Source organism: Saccostrea echinata, unplaced genomic scaffold (assembly GCF_033153115.1).
Source record: "Saccostrea echinata isolate AGI-Se365-2 ecotype Australia unplaced genomic scaffold, CSIRO_AGI_Sech_v1 ptg000005l, whole genome shotgun sequence".
In the NCBI taxonomy this organism is placed as follows: domain Eukaryota; kingdom Metazoa; phylum Mollusca; class Bivalvia; order Ostreida; family Ostreidae; genus Saccostrea; species Saccostrea echinata.
The window spans coordinates 10,893,983-10,911,411 of record NW_026889754.1 but is presented as its reverse complement, the minus strand read 5'-3'; the positions used below and the strand labels follow the sequence as shown (position 1 = coordinate 10,911,411).

The window sequence follows — 17,429 nt, the reverse complement described above, 5'->3', positions numbered from 1 at the left end:
TCAGTCCAAGGAGGTGGCTGTGTGTAGTCGAAGTCTTGTGTCCATGTGGCAAGTGCCATTGTTTTGTCTGTCTATATGCATCTGTAAATATCGTTCATGGCCGTAGAAACCGGGGGTGGGAGGGGGGCGGGCGTGCCCCCCCCCCCAATAATTTTGCCGATGTATAGATTGCTATAGAAAACCTAGCTACTATATGCTTGTGCCCCCTCAATAAAAACGTCTGATGACCCTTTTTTTTTCTTTTTTGCTTCTCAAGGAATTTTTGGTTGATTGTGCCCCAAACTGATAATGTATGGCTGTGCCCCCCCCCCCCCCCCCCCAAACTGAAATTGCTTCCTACGGGCCTGTCGTTCCTAAGGGAAAAAATATTAAATTACAAATCTGTAAGACAGAATCTTAATAAACATAGCTTTGTCAGTTGATTAAAAATACGGAACTTCACCCGAGACTCTGTCTATGGAACTAGGGGTCGCAACTCTTATGTTACTATGTACATATGCTCTCAACAGCGATCTTTCGCATGTGTTTCTGAGGGATGACAGGAAAAATATCAGGACCCAGTTTTTCAAAAGGTGGTTAAATTTAACACAGTGGTTAGGATAACAATGGGTTAAATCTTAATCAATTAATAAGCTAACACAGTGGTTAAATTCTGTTGATCAAAAACAATTTAACGCAATGGTTAACTAACACTGAGATAACTGAATGAATCACTTGGTCACCTATAATGCATTTCTACTTCTTATGTAAACATGGAGAGCACTGACGACTTCTGCTTCTTCTTTACCAAGCCTTGGCACCCTAGACGCCAAAATTAAAGTATTATGGGGACGACTACCATACACAATGTTGTAAAGCAAACCCAATATTGGAGAGTAAGCACTTTATTATATGGTCACTAACCAGAAAAAAGAAAAGCGGTATGGAAAAACATCACAGAAAAAAATCGATGCTGTGGGCACTGCTCAAAGGACTGTAACAGAAGTAAAAGATAAATGGAGGATTATTTACAAGGACGCTACACAATTTTTGCTGAACAACGTAGGGAATCGCAAAAGAAATTCTAGTCAACTCGGCACCTTGTATACTCGGCACCTGGTATATTCGGCACCTAGTTATCTCGACACCTAGTTAATTCGGCATTTGTTTTGTGAGTTAGTTTTACACTTATTTATAATTATTTTTGGTTATTTTTTGTCAATTTATTCACTGTATCCGATTGCAAGAGGTGAGGTGGAGATTGCTTATGTTCGTATTTTCAGAAAATACAAGATGTGTTTGTGAAACACTGATGCCCCCGTATGGCAGCTTATGTCGAAGGTTAAAGTTTCTCAAATGCAAGTCAAAATCCAGGCCAAAAGATAAAAAATGTTGATACCCAAAGAAAGATCTTGTCTCGAGGAAAACATCTGTGAAATTTGAAAGACCTAGATACAACTGTTCAAAAGTTATGGCGAAGGTTAAAGTTTTTTAAATAAAGTCAAACGTCAAGGTCAAGGTCAAAGTCGTTGGTATCCAAAGGAAGATCTTGTCACAAGGATTACATATGTGAAGTATGAAAGCCCTAGCACCAACCATTCAAAAGTTATGGCCAAGGTTAAAGTTTTTCAAAAGTAGGTCAAACTCCTAGGTCAAGGTCAAAGGGTCAAAGTGGTTGGTATTCAAAGGAAGGTCTTGTCACAAGGATTACATATGTGAAGTGTGAAAGCCCTAGCATCAACCATTCAAAAGTTATGGCCAAGGTTAAAGTTTTTCAAAAGTAGGTCAAACTCCTAGATCAAGGTCAAAAGGTCAAAGTCGTTGGTATTCAAAGGAAGGTCTTGTCACAAGGATTACATATGTGAAGTATGAAAGCCCTAGCTCCAACCATTCATAAGTTATGGCCAAGGTTAAAGTTTTTCAAAAGTAGGTCAAACTCCTAGGTCAAGGTCAAAAGGGTCAAAGTGGTTGATATCCAGAGGAAGGTCTTGTCACAAGGAATACACATGTGAAGGTTGAAACCCTAAGCACCAACTGTTCAAAAGTTATGGCCAAGGTTAAAGTTTTTCAAAAGTAGGTCAAAGTCAAAGATCAAGGTCAAAAGGTCAAAGTTGTTGGTATCCAAAAGAAGGCCTTGTCACAAAGAATACACATGTGAAGTTTGAAACCCCAAGCTCTAACTGTTCAGAAGTTATGGCCAAGGTTAAAGTCTCATAAAATTTTGCAAAAGTGGGTCAAACTCCAAGGACAAGGTCAAAAGGTCAAATATGATGGTACCCAAAGAAAGGTCTTGTCACAAGGAATACACATGTGAAATATGAAAGTCATAGCTCCAACCAATCAAAAGTTGTGGGCAAGGTTAAAGTTGACAACAGACAGACAGACAAACAAACAGATAAACAGACAGACAGGACAAAAACAATATACCCCCGGGATCTTTCGATCCAGGGGCATAATAAAAATGTCACATATATATGAAATAGGCTATATCAACGAAACACTCATAAAAGTAAACAAGCACGGAAGAAGAAAATATGATAATAAGGAAATATTTTCAAATATTTATCTTCATAGCTGTTTTCTGTAATTTTTTATTTGCGTAGCCAATGTTTTCTGTGAGCATTATTTAATAAATATGACATAATAGTATGGCGTTAAAACGGCACTTGTTCTTGGTTCTGGTTATCAAACATTTTTTTTTATCTCTCATTAGACATTGTTAGACTCACTTTTTACAGGTGAATGTTGTCTGGTGAAATTGACCTGAAGCTTATACGTAAATATTACTAGTATCTTGTACTATTTAACTTTAATGATCACGTTTGTAGCGCTGATGTGGAAAAAGACATGCATGTATTTGCATCTATCAGTATGTAAATCTTTACTGGCCATAGATATAACAATGTTTATTCAACATTAAGTCAGTGGAAATCATCCATATACCATGTCTTCGCCTTATCCAATAGTTGAAGCTGTCTTTCTGTATAAAATATCAGATGTCGCTTGTCGTCCACTATTAAGTCTTTGCGCAAAAATCCGTGGGCATGGCGCTCAAAAAAAAAAATCCAGGTCCAGCTGCAATAATCGCAAATAATGTTAGTACTACAATATGGGTGTGATTGGATGACGTTTTGTTTCACAATTCTTTAGATTTAATTGTAAACACGCCCCTTCTTGAAGGTCAGAAGGATCCTGTGGTCTTGCAGTGTTTTCATATTTTTCTGATCTTCATCGTTTTCAAACTTAAGACCATCATGTATTGTCAATATGCATCTGTACCAATACACGTTAACAATGTTTTTACAAGCAGTTTATTGTGTTTTTCTTTCAGTACCGTGGCAATTTCATTATTTTCCCCGTATCGATTTAAAATGGCGCCATTTGTGGCCATATTACCTCGTATGTCCAATTTCGCAGGTAAAGGACTATTCGTTGGTACATAAAATTTCTCCGGGATGACTGCAACTTCCGTTGCTTGGGATTCCCTGTTCCCTTCACACATTCCGAACAGAAGAGAAGCATTCATCGCAGCTGGTGCACATGTGTACTTCTGACACCATGTAACGTTTATTGAACAATCAACAACATATATTGTACATTGAATGAACCCAATCATTATATTAGATCTTAATTAACCCAATTTCCTCACACGCAATTTTTACTTCAGAGTGCCGAGCGCTTGATGGAGGATTGATTGATTGATTGATTGTATGTTGTTTTACGTCCCATTCGAGAATTTTTCACTCATATAGAGACGTCACCATATACCGGTGAAGGGCTTCAAATTTTGACCTTTACTCGGCACTCAGGGCCATTGAGCAGTTAGGGATCTTTATCGTGCCAACGCCTGCCGTGACACGGGGCCTCGGTTTTTAAGGTCTCATCCGAAGAACCCGCAACTTTCACTTCAAAGTGCCGAGCGCATGGCGAAGGAACAGTTGCTACCCATTTTTTATCGACTTAGGTCAGTCGCGGCCGAGATTCGAACTCACGACGTCCCGATCACGAAGCGAGCGATCTACCGACTGAGCTACCGTGAACGGTCGCTTGATGGAGGAAGAAAAGGCGTATATTACTTTCCAGTTAAAGTTTATTAAGTATAAAACACGGATATTGATATAATGATCTTTTTTTTTAGCTCACCTGAGCCGAAGGCTCAAGTCAGCTTTTCTGATCATTTTTGTCCGGCGTCCGTCTGTCTGTCAGTCCGTCTGTCTGTAAACCTTTTACATTTTCGACTTTTTCTCAAGAACCACTGGGCAAATTTCAACCAAACTTGCCACAAAGTATCCTTGGGTGAAGGGGATTCTAGTTTGTTCAAATGAAGGGCCATGCCCTCATTCAAGGGGAGATGATAAAGAATTAGTGAAGAATTATTAGCATCTTTTAAAAATCTTCTCAAGAACCACAGGGCCAGAAAAGATGAAACTCATGTGGATGCATCCTGAGGTGGTGTAGATTCAAGTTAGTCAAATCATGACCCCCGGGGTAGGGCGGGCCACAATGGAGGATCAAAGTTTTACATAAAAATATATACGGAAAAACTTCAAAAATCTTTTTCTCAAGAACAGCAAAGCCATGATGAGTCCTATTTGTATGGAAGCATCCTCAGGTAGTGTATATTCAAGTTTATTCAAATCATGACCCCTGGGGGTAGGGCGGGGCCACAATGGAGGATCAAAGTTTTACATAGAAATATATAGGAAAAATCTTTAAAGATCTTCTTCTCGGGAACAGCAAAGCCCTGATTGATCATATTTATATGGAAGCATCCTCAGGTAGTGTAGATTCTATTTTGTTCAAATCATGACTCTCGGGGGTAGGGCGGGGTCACAATGGAGGATCAAAATTTTACATAGAAATATATAGGAAAATATCCTCTTCTGAAGAACTGCAAAGCCATGATTAGTCATTTTGATATGGAAGCATCCTCAGGTAGTGTAGATTCAAATTTGTTAAATGATGACCCCCGGGGATAGGGTCGGGCCACAATGGGGGATCGAAAATTTTACATAGGAACATACAGAAAAATTTCTTCTTCTCAAGAACTGAAAATCATGTTTAGTCATTTTGATATGGAAGCATCCTAAGGAAGTGTTAAATCATTTTTGTTCAAATGATGACCCCCGGGGATAGGGTGGGGCCCCATAGGGAATTGAAAGTTTTACATAAGAACATATAGAAAAAATATTTCTTCTCAAGAACAGAAAAGCTATGTTTAGTCATCAGGGTTCTCCACATTTGAAAATTTATCCATGGAGGAAGCTACACGAAAACAAAATGTGACCGAAAACATGAATGTGTGTAAGACTTTTTAACCTTCAACGATTGGTATCACAAAACTTAACCACTGAAATAACCAACAAAATATAAATAATAACAATAAGGAGTATTAATAATAAAAATATCTTTTTCTAAAAATGTACAAAAATTGGCACAAAACTGTACGAACGTTTTGCAGGAATTAAAAAAAAAATTTGATAGAGTATCCATGGCAACAATATTCAAAAGCTGATATACAGAATTAATGTTGCCTGTTGTATGAAATGTTTTATTCAAATATGACTAAGACTGATGAATGGGTAGTATTTTGAAGAAAAAAAGTTAACAGACACACAAACCAACAGACGAACTAACACCAACATCTCTAACAATGCCTAAGCGATTTTAACTGCATGGTCTTGAACTTACTGTCGTAAGTACATGGTAAAAGTAAATGTATCATAACTTAATATAACCAGGAGCATAATTTTGACATAACTAATTTTTCTTTCTCCTGTTTTTTCTAAACGTTTTTTTGCTACATATTGAATTTTTCGCTAAATTTCCTTAGGATTGTTTTCTTTTCCACGTGCCCCCGTGCTTGAAATAGCGCCACGCAACGTTTCATAAAAACGGAAGGTAACCCTAAAATAAAGACGGCGATTTGCACTTATGTACATTTTATCAGAAAGATATAATAAGAGCATGGGGGATCGATAAATCACAAAGGAATGGGTAATTTTGAAAGGGTTAAATTTTTCTGGGCACAGAAACTTTAATTGGATGCTTATCGATTATCATGTTGTTACTGCTTGTTATGTCATCTTTTGTAAATCTGTTATCTTATGGTGAACACGTTGGAAATCCCCGAAATTACGTGCATGTGTACAGAAAAATAACCCTCAAGATATTGATCATAAGCTGATTTACTTTCTGTTGTCACGCTTCACAGCATAGTCACCGGTCAACAACTGTGTTTGTTTAGCAATGTCCGCTTTCTCTCGAGGCGTGCGAGGTGCATGGCGGTCGTAGTATAAACACAATTAACTACTCAAGTCATTAAAAAATAGTTGTCAATATTGGAATGCAATAAAAATTTAATCATGGCGGCCGCCGATTTTAACCATGGCGCAGCTCGTTTAACCATGGCGCACATAAATTTAACCATGGCGGGCCGCCATGGTAAAACCCCTTGTGGAGAACCCTGAGTCATATCGATATGGAAGCATTCTCAGGTAGTGTAGATTCAAGTTTGTTCAAATGATGACCCCTGGGATAGGGAGGAGCCACAATGGGGGATCAAATTTTTACATAGAAATATATAGGAAAAATCGATGGCGATGTGGCCCATGGGCCTCTTCTTGCTCTTTCCTAGCCACAGTGCTCAGGTGAGCGATGTGGCCCATGGGCCTCTTGTTTCAGATTATGTTGTTTGCTGCAGATATACCCTCCCATATTTGGATGTTAATTTTAACAAGAGGCCCAATGGCCTTAACGGTCACCTGAGTACAATACAACAATTTAGAGGATCCATAAACTGATAAAAGAAGCTTTAAATGTTGCCCAAAAGCAAGAAAAATAGTATGATAAGCATCAACAGAATAATTAGTATAGCATCTATCTGTCCCCCATTTAACACTATTACCACTTCTCACATTGGTCTCTGATAAAAATACCCTTGCATACTAAAAATTTTACTCTGTTTGCCTCGAATATGCCCAAAGCATAGAAGATTTTCAAAGAAATGCATGTTCACTATATAATTAAATAAATAAAGCCCCCCCCCCCCCTTACACCAGAACATCTTACCCTGGAGCCATGAACTCACAATTCTGGAAGAAGAACTTTGCTTTATTACCAGTAGTAGAAAAAATATTTTGAAAGAAATTATGCAGTTTCACTATAAAATCAATAGAGCCCCCCCCCTTCACCAGAACCCTGACCCAGGGGCCTTGATTTTCACAATTTTGGAAGAGGCATTCTTCCTTATCATAACCATGCACTTTCTTTATTTGAATAATACCCAGGAGCAGAGAAGAAGATTTTGAAAGAATTTATGCATTTTCCCTATAGTATCAATAGAGCCCCGCCCTAACAGCAGAACCCTTCACCCAGGGGCCACGAAATTCACAATTTCTGAGGAGGCAGCCATACTCATCATAACTATGTACTTAGTTTATTTAATATCCAGGAGAGTAAAGATTTTCAAAGAAATAATGCATTTTCACTATATATATCAATTGAGCCCCACCCTGACACCAACACCCCACCCAGGGGCCATGAAATTCACAATTTTGGAAGAGGCAACCATGCTTATCATAACTATGCACTAAGTTAGTTTATTTAATACCCAGGAACAGAAAAGAAGATTTTCAAAGAATTAATGCAAATAATCAATAGAGCCCCACTCTAACACCTGAACCCCTGACCCTGGGGCCATGAAATTCACAATTTCTGAAAAGGCAGCCATGCTCATATCTATGTTCTTAGTTAGTTTATTTAATACCCAGGAGCAGAAAAGAAGATTTTCAAAGAATTAATGTATTTTCCCTATATAATCAATAGAGCCCCACCCTAACACCAGAACCCCTGACCCTCTGGCCATGAATTTCACAATTTTGGAAGAGGCACTCTTGCTCATCATAACTAGGTACTCAGTTACTTTATTTAATACCCAGGAACAGAGAAGAAGATTTTCAAAGAATTAATGCATTTTCACTATATAATCAATAGAGCCCCACCCTAACACCATAACTCCTGACCCTGGGGGCATGAAATTCACAATTTTGGAAGAGGCACTCTTGCTCATCATAACTATGTACTCAGTTACTTTATTTAATACCCAGGAACAGAGAAGAAGATTTTCAAAGAATTAATGCATTTTCACTATATAATCAATAGAGCACCGCCCTAACACCAGAACCCCTGACCCTGTGGCCATGAAATTCACAATTTTGAAAGAGGCACTCTTGCCCTTCATAACTATGTACTTAGTTTGTTTATTTGATACCCAGGAGCAGAGAAGAAGATTTTCAAAGAAATAATGCACTTTCACTATATGATCTATATAGCCCCACCCTAACACCAGAACCCCTGACCCTGGGGCCATGAAATTCACAATTTTGGTAGAGGGTTCAATGCTTTTTACAATCATGCCAACAGTTGGACTGCTTGATGTCCAGGAGTAAAGAAGAAGTTTTTTAAAGATTGCATTAATTTTGGTGGTTTTAGCCCCACCCCTCAGGCCCCAGGGGGGCAGGGACCATGAAATTCAAATTTTTTGTTCCCCTTCACCCATAGATGCTATATACCAAATTTGGTTGAAATTGGTTAAGCGGTTCTGGAGAAGAAGTTATAAATGTTCAAAAGTTAACGGACGACGCACGACGCATGCCGACGGACGAAAACGGATAGCAATAGGTCACCTGAGTGACTCAGGTGACCTAAAAATGGCGGAAAGATCAATGATAGATTTATGACGCAAGGTTATGCAATTTATAAAATAACATCTGAGCATGCGCCATCTATCAGAGTGTGGGCGTTTTTTAAGCGAAGGATTGTGTAATCGTATGAGGAATGTATAATTATAGATGCATGAATTGAAACATGTGAAATCTATTTAAAATACACAGATGTAAAGCAAAGTGATAGATATAGTGTCCAAAATAATTGGTCGTTGTTTGTGACCCATGCCACTATTAATGAGGAGTATAAAAGTGATTGCTAATTCTTCATTCAGTCTTTGTACTGACCAAGAAAGGGTTGGGTAGAAAAAAATTGAAATGGAGAGTGTTGCGGTTATGACAAATTTGATTGAGAACACTTTTGATGAAGAGTGTAGAAGAACACTCAAGCGATGCTGAAGGGACAAAGTGTGGATGATTCCAATGTTTATCATTTTAATGGCCGTTCTTGTATTGCTTTGTGTCAATCTCCTATGGCTGAAGAAAAGACAAAATGGCATTGATTTAGCGATGGATATCGTAAAATGGAAAAATGATGAAAACAAAACATCTCCAATGTTTCCGTATACTGACCAGTTACCCCTAACTTATGATGTTTATGTTTCTATATGTAGCTTAAACCAGAACAGATTGATTGTTATTCGGCGTTTTAAAGACGGTTTACCTACTATTGAGGGAATACTAATGAGTAGAATGCAATGGCAATATTTGAAAACATCTGTTGGACATATTGACTCTTCTATTTTAAACGCCTACCTTTGATCCGCGTGAGAGTTTGAATTTTATCTGCATACTTAGTAAATGAAATTATTTTTTTACACTTAGTCCAATGAAAATGGTTTTTCACTTTTAAATATCTCTTCTTTTGGCTTAAGTGTTTATTTTACTATGGAAAGTCAAAGGACACATTACAAATGGGAAATTGTAGCCTGGAGTGTACTAAGATTCTCGAAAGAGTCTGAAAAGAAAACTTGGACTTTACAAGAAAGTCAATGGTTTGATCGCAAAGCAGATTGTATCAATGATTTTCAGACCGTTATCAACGCATGTGAGTTCAAGCTAACATGAATTCTTTAAAACGCAACATTTGCATCAATGTACGACTTGTTTCATACCAACTAGCCGTATTCCGCTATATTTCTTTCAGATACCTTGTCTTATTGTAACGATATATACCCCAGTGCCCCCGTTACACTTGAGTGAATTTTTGGTTTGGCTATCGACGCGTGCACATCTCCCATAGTTAAGTATTTGGGAACACATGAATTGTTGAAAACATTTTGAAATCAGAACAGATAAAAACAGTCATAAAGATATCTATGAATAATTATCGTTTTGAATAATATAAATAAAGGTTTGGAAGAAAAAAAAAACAAAGTTGCGCGTGTATTTTTTAAAAATATATGCATAATAAACTTGAAATAATACACAGTAAATCGTACAAACAATTTGCAATAATCTATCGTAAGAATGGAACAAACAACCATCGTATTTGCTATGCACGTCCGTATGCATTCAACACAAATACAATTGATGCATATATCGAGAGAACAGTTCGAACGCTGTAAACTAATAGACCACTGTGCCGTTCGAAGATGTGCACATGCCGAGTGATTTACACCTTGTAATCCATTTATTGAAATATGCATCACAAAAAAGTAATAAGAGTAATAAACTCCATAAATACTGAACAGTAAACACGATGTCACTTCATCGTACATCCTAGCACTCAAATGCACTTAGTCCGTGCTGGTCAGATCTTGGTCAGGGAAAATATCAAAAGGGAAACAGGGAATTAGTATTGGCGCGACTAGGTAAAAAATAAGAAATCACTAAAAAAAAAAGTCTGATTGCTGATTATCTAAAACTAAATTAAGTAATTTGATGTAAGAAAATGATTTAGAGCACGACATTAAAGTATTTAACCATAACACAAATTAACAAATATACACACACGTGGAGCAGGGGTGGGGGGTGGGGTACCCCCTTTTCTGAGAGTGTCTTTCAGATACGTAGCAACTAAGAAATCATTGACACTTTACCTGAAAAATCTAAGAAATCATTGACACTTTACCTGAAAAATCTTTGACAAGAAAAAAATTAATAACAAAAATATTAATAAGAAAAATAAAATAATAAAAAAAAAAATCACCAACACTTATTTTGTGGGGAGCAACTTTTCGACGATTTGAGTATAGTGCAACAGAAAGTGAAGCGGATCAGCCTTGTAGTGTGCATTTCATACTAAACAGTGAAACATTATGCTCGGAAAAAAGTGGGAGGGGTCATCCCCCCATGCGTTATACAGGCCTGTCTTTTATGGTTGATTTTGTAAGGATTTCTTTAAGACTGGTTGCCCCCCCCCCTCCCCCTCACACCCAACACTATAGTATTGTACATTGTACTCAAATATTTTTCTGCCGAAAATAATAGTATAATCGAATGGAATCTGTCCTTCCCCTGATTACTGATTTTTTGTAATGCCTGTTTTCCTTCTTCACCCCAATTTTTAAGTGCTTAAAGTTTTTCCTTTGCTTGTCAATCATTTCACTACCCCCACCTGCTCCCCTGCGCATACACATATTTTGAGAAACGGTGCTACTTGCCTGTTTTATATGCATGTAAAGGAAGCCTTTTCAAACTGGAGAGTTTCCGCAGGCAGTCTAAAATTTGGTACCTGTTCAATTTCTTGTATTTTGAGAAAATCTTAAAAGATAGTTTATGTATTACTTGAAATCCTAACCGCAAGATTATGGATAAATATTGTTTTGCATTTTCAATACAAGTATACTCTCTCTCTCTCATGTGTAAGCATTCATAAAAGCAATAATGCATATAAAATTCGATGTAGTAAAAAATCATGGGAAATGCTATAGTCTTCACAAGGGCAAATTAAGGATTTTTTCTGGGGCAGGGTGGATTAAACCTGAAGAAAAAATAGTCTCCTTTTTTGACAAGACCCCCCCCCCCCAAAAAAAAAAGAAGAAGAAGAAAACCTACACATCCAAACGAAAGGGGGACTAAACAATTGTGAAAACTATATTTCACGGGAATGAAAACATGTGGACCCTTCTCACATACTTTCCAGATCAAACGAAGTCAGTTTTTATACGCCCGTCTTAAGACGGCACGTATTATGTTATAGCGTTCATGTCCGTCCGTCCGTCTGTTAGCTTTTCGTGTCCGGCTCATAACTTTAATACTTTTAGGCCTAGAGTTATCAAACTTTGTCATCTGATGCATCTTGGGTAGAAGGTGTGTCGCGCATTAAAAGTAGGTCGCTCTGACCTTTAATTAAGATGTTATGGCCAAATATGGAAAAATCCTGTCCGGCTCATAACTAGAAAACTATGAAACTTAGAATCATCAAACTTGGCCAATTTATGCATCTTAGGTAGAAGGTGTGTCGCGACCTATTTCAAGGTCACTGTGACCTTTAAGTGCAATATAAAAAAAAAGTCTTTGTACTATTAAATTACACAATCCCAAAAAATGTAAGAGTGTTGCAGTATACAGATTAAAAAATGTTAAATCAAGAAAATACTTGTTTTTTCCATTATATACTTTACAGCAATCTATAACAAATGTAATGTTATAAGAGAAATTCCACCTCTCCCATGGGTTTAATTATCAAGCACTGGTCAAGTAGAATTTTGATAACAGAAAATTGCATGTCAAATTAGAGAGAAATTAATGAGTTTAGTGTGAGGAGCTAACTGGTAGAGCATCTCTGATTAAGCAGGTGTTATCTATATCTCTTGGGAACTGTGCAAATGTTGGATTAAATACTTGTAGTTCTTGTTCACAGGCTAGCCTAACTTTTAAAATGAATTTGGTGAAACGTAATTAAAACTTATTTGATACTGCATGAAAATTAAATAAAATTTGTTGATATTTTATAATAAACTAATTATTGAAAACTAATTATACTGGGGGGGGGGGGTTAATGTTGAAATCAGCATGCCCATTGTCCATATGATTGCAGCTTAAGACCAGCTAGTGTGACATTAAAGGAAACGTATGGTTTACACAAAAAATGTCATATGTCAAAGGTTGAATGGTCAGTAATTAATTCCACTGGGTATTTTCATCTGATAATTGTTAGTTTTGTAGAAATCAGTTTCTAAATATTGCTATACAAATGCTGCTGGGGGCTGCCATTTTGAAAGATAAAGTTATCGTTCTTTATGATATTTCCCACAATCCCATCTGCTTATGACGTATCTGGGGCAATATTGCCTCTGAAGCTCTTCTGAGTGATAAGAAGCTGATCATGTCTGACTGTAAAGGTTATCAATATGAGCCCGAGTATAATGAAGAGGAATTATTGGCAGCTTCAACTGAAAACAATAGTGATTTGGGAATGATTGAAGAAAATGACAGAGGAAATGATAAAAATTGGTGCTCTTGTGGACATTGTGACATTCTCCCGAGTCGTAGAGAATGTGTATGTTGTCAGGAGTTTGAGCATTATGCTGAAAATTACATTTCTTCTCAATGTCCATGCATTTCACAGCATAGTGACTTTGAAATGGTGAGTCTAAATAGAACAGTTTTGGAAACAGCCTATGTTGCATTTATGCGATACAAAAGGAAAAGAGGACCGGCTCCCCAAGTTTTGACAAACAGGTGAGTGCTCGTGAAAAACATTGTGGAAAAATCATTTCATCAAATATTTATTTCTCTTTGAAATAAGAAATAAATACAGCACAATATGTAATAAATAATGTAAATGATTGCATATCATAGAATATATCTCTAAACAATTAAATATAATTTAATTGTCCTAAATAAAATTGTATTCAGTAATTTGTAATGCATAAATAAATGCCCAGTAAATAGTTGCAGGTATCTTTTTTTATATATATATTGTAGGCAATCAAGGCTTATGGCATACAGGCAATTTATTTGTTTTGTGAGGAGGGGACAGCCATTAGGGAGAAAGAATAGAGTGGTGTTACCTGCTTGTGTCGTCATTAAGATAAGAAAAACATTCCCAGATGATGCGTATGAAGGTTTCCATAGCGAATCATCAAGTTCTGATTCAGACTGAATAAAATGTTATCACCTTGACATTTATGTTCTTTTCATTCTGCACTGAACCAGTGTAACACAAGCATCCAATTAATTTAATTTATAACGTGAAAAATGAGATTCTATCAAATCAGACTTATCAGGAGCTGGAATTTTAGCAATGTTCTTCGGTAGATCCTTAACTTTTCTTTGATGAGGTGTTATAAATATATTTTCTGATATTTTATTCTCCAATGTAATTTCAAGCAGTTCTTTTCTAAAGGAATAATTTTTTTTTCGTATCGACTCTTCACAGTCCATCTTCCTGTAGCTTTAGAACACTGAGGGGCATATACTTCCTGACCATTCTTGTCAATTTTTATACCTCTATTCAAATTAAAGTTATGATCAAGAACAGCCAACTGAGTTCTTGCAACCATTTGGGGGTACTGAAATTCCTGTCGCTTTGGAACATATTTTAGCATCATAGAATGGTACACCTCAATTTCTCCTGTGTGACAAAAATGATTGAGCTGTTTTAAATCATTTTGTATTCGTTTGTCCGTAACAATTTTTTCAAGTGCCTTGTAGGCCTTGCTTTTCCTCTGAATCCATTTTTTCTTTCGAGATTGCTCTGGCGAAAGCGGAGGATGTCCACATTGAAAGTATTTTTCCCCATTGAAGGAGTGGACATTTTGAATATGGTGTAGAATTGATGTCCACATTTCTATCAAAAGGTCTGAATCCCCTCTGCATTCTGCAGCACAGTACCAAACATGATTAACGATACTCCTTACCCAAGGCATTAATTCCTCATTTTCTTTTTTCTTTGCAATAGCCACCAATTTCTTACGAATGCTATTTGCCAAATGCCAGACATCAAATTGATGGGAAATATGAGGCAAATGGTCCTTTATATATTTTCTGATTTGTACATGTCTGTCACTGCAGAAAATTTTGATATTGATGTTGTTATCAATAAGAGATGTAAAAGAGCGTTTAAATCCTTCCAGCTCCATCCGTGATGATGAACCAGTTTCGGTAACCTGAATGACCTTAAAGTCTAGTATTGCGGAGCTTACAGCTTCCATTATAGTGTATGTGCAGTATTTGGCACAAAAACCAGGACTATCACATCGTCCATCTCCAATAACTGTCAATTGTTTGTTTTTAAGACGTTCATGTAAAACAGTCTTTTGTTCATTGTAAAAAGTATCTATTGCAGGCAGAACAAATTTGTTTCCAATATCATAAAATACCGATTTGCAAATGAAGTTTAATCCTAATGTACTTGAAAAGCTTGATATAGAAGAGAATGTATTTCCAGAGGCATATGTTGCTGCTGTCAAAAGGATATTTCCCACAGGTTGCTTTCCAATAAAAGGCTGAGATTTCCAAGAATATGAATGATTATTCAAACATGTAAAACTGACTTTCAGGGCACTTCCGTCAACGATTTTCCTTACATCATCAAAATCGAATGGTGAATGACAGATCTGGCATACAATCATTTTGAAAAGAACATCCAGGCAGCTCGAAAAAACCATAAACTTTGATTCATTGACAGTATCCTTTGGTAAATTATTTTCTGCAGTCTGGGGATTAGAAAAACTTGCACTTGGCGATGAATCTGGTGATTCAAATGAAATTTCAGAGAAATGAAATGAATCATCTATTTCATGTACTGGGGACACAGTCTCTAGTGAATCATGAAAGGAATCTGAGATAGGCTTTTTCATGGGTGTGGATGTGAGAGGTGGGTCTGGTTTGCTTGGGGCTTTGGAATAAACATGATCTGATATTGAGATCATTGGATTACTCCTTAGGACACATGCTGGACAATGATTGGGTATTTCTATTTGTATATTGCACAAAGTTGATTTATCTTCTGAATGGATAGGAGTACTTTTCTCATTTTTCATGTCTTCATTGAGCTGAAAATATAGAATTGAAATTATTGTTTCATGATGTATAAAGTTCTCTGCATGTAAGGAATTTCCATGATGATGCAATGTATTTCACACAATAAATATTTACCTTTATTTTCTTTGAAGATTTTATTTTTTCTGGCGGTTTTCTCTTTCTATGATTTATTGGTACATCTGTTTAAAAAAATTTTGCAATGTGAAACTGTATACAGAGCAAATCAGTTAATGTAGAACTACACTCCTGTAATTGCCGCGTAAATGTCAAACATTGAAAGGTTAACTGCACTCGGAGAATTAAAATGACCTTGCTTGTAAAACTTTCTTTATCAGTTATATTAGAGTAAGGCATCAAATCACCTGTTTTGTTCACTGTTGATGGTCCAGGTTGGTCAACAGGTTCTGTATTTTTATTGGTTTCCAGAAGACTACTGATTAGCTGCAAAATGAAAAATACCGTAATGAATTTTAATTATAGATACTGAAGTCACAGTCTGTACTTCATTTTTTCCTAATGAATTAAAGTTAATTTTTTAAATATTTAATGCAAGTCTGAGGCTGCAGTAAAAGACTCATAGATGTGTTACCTCCTGTTTTTCCCTTTTCTCAGATCTTTTTGAGCTAGTTTCTCTTATTTTCTTAGGCTTGCTGTCATCAAATATTGTAGGTACTGCATCCTCTTTTAATTGTTTTCTCTTTGGCGTGTATCCCATTATCTTAGCCTATTAAAAATTATTAATATTAATTCAACTAAATAATATGAAGCAGTGTTAACTTTTTCATTTTAGCCTGAACATAATGTTCAAAGGAGGTAAAATATAAAATCAAATAAGAAATTGATTATGAGTAAAGTTTTCAGATTTGTAAAACAAAAACATGTGATTTATGGAAAATTATTATATTTAACCTCTAAAAAAAGTAAATAATTGGTACCTACCCTCATATCCTCTTTGAAACAATCTTTCTTAAAATGCCTTTCACATACAATTTTCTCTTTTGAAAAAACAAACGTTTTAGGGTTTAATTTTGCATTTCCAAGGTTATGAATCCATCGTGCACAAAGTTCATAATTCTTTTTTGGATCAGGGATGCTGAAGGTAGATATTCCTTTTCCTCTGACCACGGTGCAAAATTTTGCTTGACACTCCGGCATTTTTTGGGATACACTGCAACTCTATTAACCCATTTGGTGCGAGAGGCACAGCAGCTGTGATGAATAGGCGCAAGTACGTCATCAGCCGCCATGATAAGGGATTCTCCCATTCAGCTCGATTTTCAGTGTAAATGACAGATTAACTCTTGTTATCAGCAGCAATTAATTTTAATTTGCTAAGTTTAGTTATCTACAAGGTACCAGGTTTCACATATCAAAATTAAATTTTTGACCATACGTTTCCTTTAAATCTAAAAAAAATCAAGTATTTAACAAAATGTTTTAATTATGGTAGATAGCCACTACAAATTTAAGAGTCATGCAGGAACCTTATTAATAATGTTGCTTCAAGATGACAAAAGTTTTTTTTCTTTTTAAAAATCTTTGTAACAAATTTTTAAAAAAATCTTTGTTTTCAAATTTAACTTCAGGATGACATAAATATGAATTTTTATTGCACTACAAAGCAAATAGTGCCAGGGATTGGCACGATTACTGAAAAATGTAATCGATTAATAATGATTACTTAGAGGAATTTAGTGTAATCGATTATTAATCGATTACACTCATTTTTGTCCTGTAATCGATTAATAATCGATTACTTCCAAGTTTTTATCCCTTCAAATATCAAAG

At 36.2% G+C, this 17,429-nt stretch overlaps 1 protein-coding gene across 1 annotated transcript; it reads left to right on the top strand.

The window, feature by feature from the left end:
• Nucleotides 1-12,938: 12,938 nt before the first annotated feature.
• LOC133179792 (uncharacterized) lies at nt 12,939-13,778 on the top strand. The gene is made up of 2 exons (XM_061314478.1): nt 12,939-13,334; nt 13,581-13,778. Exons 1-2 carry the CDS (start codon nt 12,979-12,981, stop codon nt 13,756-13,758), a joined length of 534 nt encoding a protein of 177 aa, XP_061170462.1. The 5' UTR covers nt 12,939-12,978; the 3' UTR covers nt 13,759-13,778.
• Nucleotides 13,779-17,429: the final 3,651 nt, after the last annotated feature.